Consider the following 11,761-nt stretch of genomic DNA (forward strand, 5'->3'; position numbering starts at 1 on the left):
CCTACATACTTGAATGAAGATGTAAATTTAAAATAAAAATGAATGTAAAATGAGTATTATTAATTTAAAATCTTCACTCTATTCATATAATTCATAGGGTGTTTGTTTGACTAATAAATACTGCTTTAGGTTATTTTTAATTAATTTTCCTTGTTTTTTAATGCAAAGCTAATTTAAGACATGACATGAGCCCGCCTGAGCTTCTTGATGGAGGGCCCAAGAGTCCAATCACTTGGTCATAAAGAAAATGCCTTTCGAGTAATTCAGATTCCACCATCTTTTCTTCTCTCTTGTTTTCAGGCCTAAATGCACTAGATACATGTCATGTCCATTTAACAAGTTGTTGTTACTGGGCTCTTAATTCTATCAATTCAACCACCTCAAAATATGAAGATCTCAATTCACAAAATTTCAGATTTTTTATTTAAAAAATTCTTAAACAAAAATTCTTCAGTATGAATAAGTGCTGATCGCTGGCTTTGACTTAGGAATTTGTGAAATTAATTACCAAAGGCCTTCCCTTGACTATTGACTAACTATATAATTTTATAATAAAATGCTAGGAAAAAATCTTTCTTATTTCTTGCGACAGTAACGCTGAGCAACACATAAAATCCACTCAACTACAAGGATACATGAATTTTCTTTCTTCATCATTTCATTTCATTTTATGAAGTTGATTATTCCAGGGGAGAAAGTCGAAAGGTTTTGAGTGGACACTTTGCTTTCCCCTCTATGATTTTGACACGAAATGAAATTAAATGCTGCGAGCTATAAGTCAATAATTCAATGGCACATGCAATGCAACCCAGGTAGCCAGCCATATCTATAACTTGCCTTCAACGTTCTCTTTTTCTTCTTCAAACAGTCATCGAAAAAAGTTGTCTATTTTGTACCCTATTAATTAACTTTTCAGCTTTTGAAATGTCCCCTGGCCCTGGCCCCTTTCATTAATCAGAGACATTGTAACTAACTCGATTTAGGTCCTCTCATTACTTCATTTCCATTGACTTATCTGCTAATTACCAAACCTAGATTTTGTTCTTTCTAATTCTATTAATTATTTTATTCAAGTGTCATCAGTCTTTGATAAAGTTGTGTTTTTTTTTTTTTTTTCTTTTGGTCTTAATCACTTCAAAAACTAAAATTAAATCTCTATATGTTTGCAAAGAAATTATCGCATATATAAAACAGGTGAACCGGCCCATCCCTGTTTTATTGAAGGATTAGAATTGTGGAAGAAGCAATTCAATTCTCTCGTAGATAGACAAAAAGGGTTTCTCGTACAATTTATGTTTCCTTTTCTTTTTCCTCAGAAATTAATTAAATAATCAAAATCACTATTAAAGATTACTTGGTATGGTATTCCACCTATAACATCATAAAGTTGACTTGTTCCTCTCAATTATATAATCACATAACAAAAATCCCTTTAAAAAAAAAGTGCTAATAAAATATTATAATATCAGTGTGCTTTTTCTGATAAATATATCGTGAATGCAAGAAGAAGATGAAATCGACGTACAAGGAGAACCTCAATTATAGGGCAATAAAAATTCAGAATTATTATTGCAAGATATGTGTCTTTGTTTTGGCATTATCAAAACATCGTTTGCTCAAACTAGTACTTCCGATAGCAGTGACAACAATCATCTAACCTTTTTTTTAAAATGTTTTTTTAGCTTTTCACTGTTAATGATCTTTCATCGATCTTCTTCAAGCTAACCCTCACATGAGTTGCATACGCTGAGGGCCATCCCTTGTTTCTTCATTGCATTATTATTTTTTCATATCAATAATATGGCGTCTTCTTTCTGCAATTTTAGGTTTTTCTTGTTTTAGTTGTTTTTTTCATTTTGTTCTCTTAAACTTGTCTAATTTTGGTGAACCAGTAAATCGCTTGTGTATTGTATTGTGATTAATTGTTGACCTGTTTTTTTATATTTGACTTAGCATATGGTTAAACAATTCTCTTAAAGGTTCGTATAAAAGGTGTATAACAAAAATTGGATCCACCCATTTAATAAAATGACCAAATTTTGGAAAAATTGGATCCACTAAATTTCTATTTGATTTATTAATAAGACTTGCATAAGCTCAGATACTCAAGAAGATGCCTAAAGCATGTGCATGTGCAAGCGCAAGTGCAAGTGCAAGGCACATTTACTACCTTTTTAATTATGACTAATTTCATACATAATTAAGATAAACCTGAAGCTGATGTTGTGAAAATGAAATAAGGGTTTCATTTGGTGCAGTAGTTTTAACATATGAATTAATTAGGCATGGTTACAACCTGGAAAAAGAAATAGAATATTCTTCATGCAACAAGAGGAATATAAAATTTCCTGGAAGCAACTTCAGAAGGGAACTTTTCTTGAGAAAAAGTTTATGCGTAATGGGGGTAGTTTTAATTTTAAGTACATAATAATATATACATTTTCGATTTTTGCCAAGATTTGCCACTTCCTAGTGTTGGGGTTTGGCAGTGTAAATTTATTACCATGGCCAACCAACACATTTTTAAATTATAACATATAATTAACTCCTAGACTTTGATGAGACAAGATGTTGTGCATTGGTCGGGATAAGACAACCAATCCAGTTACTGTATGCCCAATTGTCACTCAAATCTTTTTGAATTTTCGGATCTAACCATATATCATCCACACACATTACAAATTTAAATTATTATTATTAAATTAAATATTAAATAATATTATGTATATAAATAATAAATGTAAATTTATATATTATTATTATATAATTAAATGTTATTTTATCTTTAATTTAAAATCATTTAATCATATATAATTTAGTTATTATGCAATATCATATCACAAATCTACACAATCTTGATAATATTTAACAATAAAATTATGTAAATTAATAATAAAAATAAATTTATACATAAATGATGATGATGAACCCAAATAGGTCCAATGCTTTGGAAAATAACGATATAATCAAGTCGTACCTTGACGATTACATGGAGCCTTCACATTCAGCTAGCAAAATTTTCTTTTCACACATTTTCATGGTCCCCATTATATTTAATTTTGATCTTATTATCATGAAAAATATTAAATCAAATTTTCAGCCTTTTCATCACATCCCTAACAATGGCCCTACCATTTCTCAAATCGAACAAACCAATCTTCAATTTTGTTGTTCGAGAGTAGGAGAAACCTTACTAGAATGTTTGTGACTTGGTCATTTTATTATACTATATGCTTAGAAATATAGGTGAAATGTTTAATTTATTAGCTTCAAATTTTACAAGAAAGTTTAAATTTTTTTAAATTCATTATGATACTTTTTCTTTAATTAGGTGAAAAACCATGATGATAACAGGGCTTATTCTACACAACCAATTTTTATATACATTAAAAAATAATCCAATTTCAATAAGACAAATGAAGATATCTTCATGAAGACTAATTTACTTCACAAATATTTGATGGGGCCAAAAATTATATATTAGAAAAGATATTAATTAAGAAAAAATAATATTAAAATAGAAAGGAGAAGCACTTTTGACACTTGGGTAAGCACGAAATGCCAACACATCCATTTGTAGATGCATACGGCTCCACAGCTAGCCCATAGAATCATAATAGCTTAAAAATTAAGATTAATAAAAGATCGTAAAATAAAAATAAAAATTAAGATTAATCAATGATATGGTATGTTATAATGAGTCTAACATGCATCCCTTTCTACAGTTTATACAAATTTTATTCTTTAAGGAAAGAAAAGAATTAACAAATCATCATGTTTATACAAATTAAATACATGCTAGATAGATTCTATTTTAAAACCTTTAAGTGAATTAAAATAATATTACTGTGTTACGTTATAAATGAAATAAGTTGAGGGTGACATCAAGTTTATCAGAAGCAAGCGTGAATTAAATAAGACTTTCTGCACAAGTATTTGACCCATTTCCACATTCGTACTCCCCCATGCATATATTTGCTTGTTTTGTCAATGGGGTAGGCGAAACATGAAAGGACTCTGAAGCCTTGTCTCAAAACTGAGTAGTCACTTCTCCATTGATGCCTCTTGATACTGATAAACAAACTTCTTCAATAAGATTTATCTGTTTTACCCTTTTACGTACGTTTTCTGATTGATTTTTCACTTTTCTATCTCTCTTTTAATTTGTAGTTTAGTTGTCTTTCATTATTTTATTTTTTTTCCTTTTCTTTCACATGCATCCTGAGCTTCAAAAAAAAAAAAAAAACTAAAAACATGAAATCTGATACCTTTAACTTAATTATTTTCCATTTTCAAAAATATTAAATCAAGTATAAGTAAAATTAAACAAATGGGGAAGAGTGTGAATAAGAACCAAAAAAAAAAAAAAACCAAGAAGGAGAAGCAGCTGAGTGAGTACAGTGAGAAGTAGACAAATATCCGTGGATGATGCAGGCAAGACAAGCCTTGCAAAGAGGGAGAGAGAAGAGAGAACGTTTAAGCGTGAAAAGAGAGAAAGATATCTACACACTTTCTCTCTTTTAATTTATTTTTTGCTAAACCTAAAGAAATATTTGCAAGTTAAGGGAATTCACAGTGTCAGCAATTCAGCGACTTTATTGTTTTTTAAGCCTAAAAAAAAAAAAGGCATGATTAAAATTGCATGAACTTGACAGTGTACTATTCTGATCTTGAATTATCAAAGCCACTCATTTTTGACGAGTGAGAGATGGTTTTATTCAGCTTTTTTTTTTTTAAATAACTGCAAAATTTGCTGTCATTTTTCTATTAAGAATCAAAACTAAGAGGGAATCCCCATATTTGTGTATGATTTTCTGACGAAATTTCCTGGAATCCCACTTGTATTTTCTTTATTTATTTCAAGAACTTGAGGTATATATGTAATATTTTACATGTGTACTTATGTGGCTATGCTTAATTAGCTGGTTTTTCTGACACAAGTGAAGTTCAACTGTAAGATTTACTTTAACTAGAATATTGGGAGCCTAACTACTCACTGACAAAACACGTGTTTTTGACCGAAAGAGCTAGAGTTTACATTCACACTTTTTATTATTAATTTTTCATTTTAAAGTCAATAATGAAACGAGATAAAATAATTACAGTGCAAACTGCGGTGTGGAAGAAAGGACCCCGGATTTGAAGGGGACTGACCGAGAGAGAATGGTGAACAAATGGTAGTTTGAACATAAAGTATAATTTCCCACGAAACTTTCACTGCAATCTGACTTGGAGAAGAAGCTTAACCTGAAACAGAAAATTAAAAAAAAAAACTCAAAATCATGTGCTTTTACCCATAAGTTAATGAAAAAAAATAAAAATCTTTATAGGTTTGGAGCAATGATCATTGAGTCTGTTTTGGTCAAAATCATGTTCTCAACTCTAAGTTTTCACACTGTGTTGTTTGTCGAGTAGAAAAAAATATCATCTCTTTCTTTGTCTTCTACAGAAAGAGATTCATTTTCTCTGTCTTCTACAGGAGAAGCACAAGTTAAGAAATTTCAAAAACAGTAAACAGTTTGGTTTCTTTCTCTTTCTCTTATAGATAATATATCAATGTTCAACAACCACCGAATAAAAAAAGAACAGAAGCGACATTGATTTTAATAAGTTCAAGTTGAGGGAGTAAAAATTAAAGCTTAACAAAAGAGGGTAAAGAGAGAGAAAAATATATATGTAAGAAAAAACATATCGTGAGCTCAAAAGCCAGATAGGGTGAGATATTAAGAGAGAAGGGGGGTTTTGTTCATAAAGTTAAGCTAGGAATTTGCAAATGTCACAAAATTCTCCGGAGATAAAAACGATTGAGCAGTGGAAATGGTCTGAAATGCAAGGCCTTGAACTTGTTTCCTCTCCTCCTTTAGACCCTTTTAAAACCAGCCCATCAGTATCTCCCACAAACACAACATCAACAAGAGAAACACAAGAACAACGAGGAGAAGAAAAAGAACAAGCGGGAGCACCGACTTCTTATCAAGAAAGTGTTGTTGAAGAGAGGACAGGAGAAATGGAGAGCTCTTCTTCTGAGCCAAAGAAAGATGGTAGTGGGAACGAAGAGAAGCCGAGTGATGTACCAGGAATTGGATTTCTTGAGCTCTTTAGATTTGCCGATGGTTTAGATTATGTTTTGATGGGAATTGGGTCACTTGGTGCTTTTGTACATGGCTGTTCTTTGCCTCTGTTTCTCCGGTTCTTTGCCGATCTTGTTAACTCATTTGGTTCTAATGCCAATGACATGGATAAGATGATGCAAGAAGTTTTAAAGGTAGTTTCGTATTTCACAATTAACAATCAAATTCTTGATATTACATTATCAATAACAATGAAGTTTTACACTAAAAGTTCTTTGCTTTGTCATCGTTTTTGCTTTCTGCAGTATGCGTTTTACTTTCTCGTGGTTGGTGCTGCAATCTGGGCATCTTCATGGGCAGGTCGGTTAAAGCCCTGTTTCAAAATACTAATTGGTTTATATGTTTGGTTTCGTTCATTTAATAAACAATTCAAAAACTTTAATTTTGGTTGCAGAAATATCATGTTGGATGTGGACTGGAGAGAGACAAACAACCAAGATGAGGATAAAGTACTTGGAAGCAGCTTTAAATCAAGACATTCAGTTTTTCGACACTGAGGTGCGGACCAGCGACGTTGTATTTGCCATTAACACTGATGCCGTGATGATCCAAGATGCCATCAGCGAGAAGGTGAAACAGAAATCTGAGTCTTCTTCAACTTTGTCTCATATTTTCTGTTTCCCGGATGCTCTGTTCTCTAATTAGGCCAAATGATGAACTTCTTTTTTTTTTTCAGCTGGGTAATTTCATTCACTATATGGCAACATTCGTGTCTGGATTTGTGGTGGGTTTCACCGCTGTTTGGCAATTAGCTTTAGTTACACTTGCCGTGGTTCCTCTCATAGCTGTCATTGGAGCTATCCACACCACCACTTTAGCGAAGCTTTCTAGCAAGAGTCAAGAGGCCTTATCACAAGCGGGAAATATCGTCGAACAGGTACCAAAATGCAAATTTCAAAGCTTTTTGAGTTCTTGATTTGATTTGTGGCAATTTTCCTGTATTATTGCATCTGGGTATGGCTGACTTTGAGGGAAATTGCAGACAGTTGTTCAAATTCGGGTGGTTTTCGCATATGTTGGTGAATCTAGAGCGTTACAAGCCTACTCATCCGCGTTGAAGGTTGCTCAAAGACTCGGTTACAAGAGTGGATTTGCAAAGGGGATGGGACTTGGTGCAACTTACTTTGTTGTGTTTTGTTGTTATGCGCTTCTTTTGTGGTATGGCGGTTATCTTGTCAGGCACCACTTCACCAATGGTGGACTTGCAATAGCCACTATGTTTGCAGTAATGATTGGTGGGCTGTAAGTATTACTCTGTAATTCTCTCTGTTCAAACAAAAATTTCATCTTTCATCTTAGCCCATAAGTTCCTTGGATTTGCAGGGCTTTGGGACAGTCAGCCCCAAGCATGTCTGCATTTACAAAGGCAAAAGTTGCAGCTGCAAAAATTTACGTTATAATCGACCATAAGCCAGTTATTGATAGAAAAGCTGAATCGGGTTTAGAGTTGGACTCAGTCACAGGACTTGTAGAGCTGAAAAATGTCGATTTTTCATACCCTTCAAGGCCTGATGTTCGAATCCTCAACAATTTTTGCCTTAGCGTACCAGCAGGAAAGACCATTGCTTTAGTTGGCAGCAGTGGCTCTGGTAAAAGCACAGTGGTTTCATTAATTGAGAGATTCTATGATCCCAGCTCAGGTAAATTATATGCAAAAAGAACTTTTATCCCTTGGATCAAAATATGTTAAATCTTTACATCTTCTTAAATAAATTCTGATAGGATGTTTATGTCAGTTGGAGTTGTTGGTTTTAATTCGTTATAGCTTGACTGAAATTGCGTAGGGCAAGTGCTACTAGATGGACATGATATAAAGTCATTGAAGTTGAGATGGTTGAGGCAACAAATAGGCCTGGTGAGCCAAGAGCCTGCACTCTTTGCTACCACCATTAAAGAGAATATACTATTGGGAAGGCCCGATGCCGGCCTTGACGAGATTGAAGAGGCTGCCACGGTTGCCAATGCTCATTCATTCATCATCAAGTTACCAGAAGGCTTCGACACTCAGGTTAGCTAATAGTTCACATAAGACTTCTTATTTGACATTAACTAATCTTTATGGAAGTTGGGAGAGGTGGGGGAGTGGGGAAATGTTTTGGCGAGTCTGGAAGGTGAAATTAATCATGGATATTGACCAAAAGGCTCAAGTTTGGTTAGCTATTCAATGGCATATAATAAATAATTTTTATAATATGAAAATCGAATGGATAATTTGGTCAACAAACATAACCTAACTTATTTAATCAGTTTTAAAATAAAGTCAGTGTGAGTCCATGTGGTTCAGTCAACAGTGCATGTGCAGGCAGAAGACCAAAAAATACCGAAAATGGTGGGGTATACCAATAGAGAGAGAAGGTTGAAGATGATAGAAAATGAAGTTCACTAATTGTTATTCAAATATTTGATGGAAAGAAGATGTTTATAAAAGTGGACAAGTTCAATTATTGAGTTTATAAACATGACAAGTAGGTTTGACCAAATTGTAATAAGAAAATATGATGATGATTAAGTAGAGGCTTCAGGTTACAGGAATCAAGTATTTGTTTTTGGGTGAGATGTAGCATTTAAGAAAGACGGCCACCGACCCTTGAGCCCTAAACTATGCCATGGATAAGAAACTTCATTGAACCATTAATTTTTATTAAAAAAGGAAAGGAAAATAAACAAGAAGAATAGAAGCAAGAGAAAGCCCAAGAAGAAATTTTTACGGCTATGTACCAGAATTCCATATGATTCACTTAATATCTTATTAACTTCAAACTTTTAATGCATTTTCTTTGAAAATAAAATGGATGATTGTCAAACTTGTGGAGGGATTTTGAGAGAGGGTAAAAGGATACATGTAATTATAACAAAAAATATAATCTGAAAACGGCAGGTAGGGGAGAGAGGACTGCAGCTCTCAGGAGGACAGAAGCAGAGAATAGCCATAGCTAGGGCAATGCTGAAAAATCCAGCAATCCTTCTACTGGATGAGGCAACAAGTGCCCTGGACTCGGAGTCAGAAAAACTAGTGCAGGAGGCTCTTGACAGGTTCATGATTGGACGGACAACTCTTGTCATAGCCCATCGCCTTTCCACCATTCGAAAGGCTGACCTTGTAGCCGTGCTTCAGCAAGGGACTGTCACTGAAATTGGAACACATGATGAATTAATTTCCAAGGGAGAATATAGTGTCTATGCCAAGCTCATCAAAATGCAGGAGATGGCACACGAAACTGCTCTAAACAATGCAAGGAAGAGTAGTGCAAGGTTAATATCACCAATTGTAAATCTTTTTATTAAATTCTCGGAAAAATGTATCGTTGTTTTATTCCGATTAAATGGTGTCTCGTATGATGCTAATTATCTAGCTCAAAACTTGTTTTCTAACATGGTTCTGCGTTGACAGACCTTCAAGTGCCAGGAACTCAGTTAGCTCACCAATAATTGCCCGAAACTCCTCCTATGGTCGATCACCATACTCACGCAGGCTATCTGACTTCTCTACTTCTGATTTTACTCTATCCGTTGATGCCACATATCCCAATTACCGGATTGAAAAACTAGCCTTCAAGGAGCAAGCCAGTTCTTTTTGGCGCCTTGCAAAAATGAATTCTCCTGAATGGGTTTATGCTTTAGTTGGTTCTATAGGCTCTGTTGTCTGTGGCTCCCTGAGCGCCTTCTTTGCATATGTTCTAAGCGCTGTCCTTAGCGTCTACTACAATCCAGACCATGTGTACATGAGCAGACAAATTGAAAAGTATTGCTACTTGTTAATTGGTCTTTCATCAGCTGCACTTCTCTTCAACACACTTCAGCATTCCTTCTGGGACATTGTGGGAGAAAACCTTACAAAACGTGTAAGGGAAAAAATGCTAACAGCGGTGCTGAAAAATGAAATGGCATGGTTTGATCGAGAGGAAAATGAGAGTGCTAGAATTGCAGCAAGGCTGGCTCTTGACGCCAACAATGTCAGATCAGCCATTGGAGACAGGATGTCAGTGATCGTGCAGAACACAGCACTTATGCTAGTGGCATGCACTGCAGGTTTTGTTTTGCAATGGCGTCTTGCCCTTGTTCTCATAGCTGTCTTCCCTGTTGTTGTTGCAGCAACTGTTTTGCAGGTTTGTATTTACATATGTAATTCCTCATACTTCATGGTTACAAGTTTCAACACTATTCTAAAAGTCTTTGTTGGATTTTCAACAGAAAATGTTCATGCAAGGATTCTCAGGAGACTTAGAAGCTGCTCATGCCAAGTCAACACAACTTGCAGCGGAAGCCATTGCCAATGTAAGGACTGTTGCTGCCTTCAATTCAGAGTCAAAGATTGTTGGCCTGTTCTGCTCCAACCTAGAAGGTCCATTACGTCGATGCTTTTGGAAAGGACAGATTGCTGGAAGTGGATTTGGGGTTGCTCAATTTTCTCTTTATGCTTCCTATGCTCTTGGCCTCTGGTATGCTTCATGGCTTGTGAAGCATGGGATCTCTGATTTCTCTAAGACAATCCGAGTTTTCATGGTGCTCATGGTCTCTGCCAATGGTGCTGCAGAAACGCTAACCCTGGCTCCTGATTTCATCAAAGGTGGGCGTGCAATGCAGTCAGTCTTCGATCTTCTTGACCGAAAAACAGAAATTGACCCTGATGATCCAGATGCTAATCCAGTTCCAGACCCTCTTCGTGGGGAAGTTGAATTAAGGCATGTAGACTTTTCTTACCCCTCTCGCCCTGATGTTCCAATCTTCCGCGATCTTTCTCTTCGGGCTCGAGCTGGCAAAACTCTTGCTCTTGTAGGTCCTAGTGGATGCGGAAAGAGTTCAGTCATTGCGCTTATACAGCGATTTTATGAACCCTCATCTGGACGGGTTGTGATTGATGGGAAGGACATTAGAAAGTACAATCTCAAGTCCCTGCGAAGGCACATGGCAATGGTTCCTCAGGAACCTTGCCTCTTTGCTACTACCATATATGAGAACATAGCTTATGGACACGATTCGGCAAGTGAGTCTGAGATCATTGAAGCAGCTACAGCTGCCAATGCTCACAAGTTCATATCTGGATTGCCTGATGGCTACAAGACATTCGTCGGAGAGAGGGGAGTTCAGCTTTCTGGGGGACAGAAACAAAGAATTGCAATAGCTAGGGCTCTCCTTAGGAAGGCAGAGCTTATGCTGCTTGATGAGGCAACAAGTGCCCTCGACGCTGAATCTGAGAGATCAGTTCAAGAGGCTCTAGACCGCGCTTGTATAGGAAAAACCACAATTGTTGTTGCTCATCGATTATCAACTATCAGAAATGCCTATGTCATTGCAGTGATTGATGATGGGAAAGTTGCGGAACAAGGTTCCCATTCACATTTGTTAAAAAATTATCCAGATGGGTGTTACGCCCGCATGATACAGTTGCAGAGGTTCACACATAACCAAGTTACTGGAATGACTTCAGGTTCAAGTTCCTCAGCAAGACCCAAAGGTGATGAGGATAGAGAAGCCTGCTAAGTTTATGATACTACCAAGTGAAAAAGAGTATTTCCCTCGAAATGATTTTTTTTAATGTTTTGGCATAGTATAGTATGTGTATTACCTTGTTTTATATCTTGTCTTTATGAATATTTCTAAAGAAATGATAATTACCAATACTTAACTTC

The 11,761-nt window shown here is 35.5% G+C and overlaps 1 protein-coding gene across 1 annotated transcript; it reads left to right on the forward strand.

Moving 5' to 3' along the window:
* The first annotated feature begins 5,511 nt into the window (after positions 1-5,511).
* On the forward strand, positions 5,512-11,761 carry LOC123202140 (ABC transporter B family member 1-like). The gene is made up of 10 exons (XM_044617906.1): positions 5,512-6,265; positions 6,377-6,431; positions 6,526-6,701; positions 6,808-7,008; positions 7,114-7,373; positions 7,455-7,771; positions 7,916-8,139; positions 9,010-9,383; positions 9,523-10,237; positions 10,323-11,761. The coding sequence occupies exons 1-10, from the start codon at positions 5,774-5,776 to the stop codon at positions 11,610-11,612; spliced, it is 4,104 nt and encodes a 1,367-aa protein (XP_044473841.1). The 5' UTR covers positions 5,512-5,773; the 3' UTR covers positions 11,613-11,761.

This window comes from Mangifera indica, chromosome 18 (genome assembly GCF_011075055.1).
Source record: "Mangifera indica cultivar Alphonso chromosome 18, CATAS_Mindica_2.1, whole genome shotgun sequence".
In the NCBI taxonomy this organism is placed as follows: Eukaryota; Viridiplantae; Streptophyta; class Magnoliopsida; order Sapindales; family Anacardiaceae; genus Mangifera; species Mangifera indica.

Coding starts and splice junctions, on each gene's coding strand:
- LOC123202140 (XM_044617906.1), top strand. CDS start 5,774: ATGTCACAAAATTCTCCGGAGATAAAAACGATTGAGCAGTGGAAATGG. Junction 6,432..6,525: donor CTGGGCATCTTCATGGGCAG/GTCGGTTAAAGC, acceptor TTTTGGTTGCAG/AAATATCATGTTGGATGTGG. Junction 10,238..10,322: donor TTGCAGCAACTGTTTTGCAG/GTTTGTATTTAC, acceptor GATTTTCAACAG/AAAATGTTCATGCAAGGATT.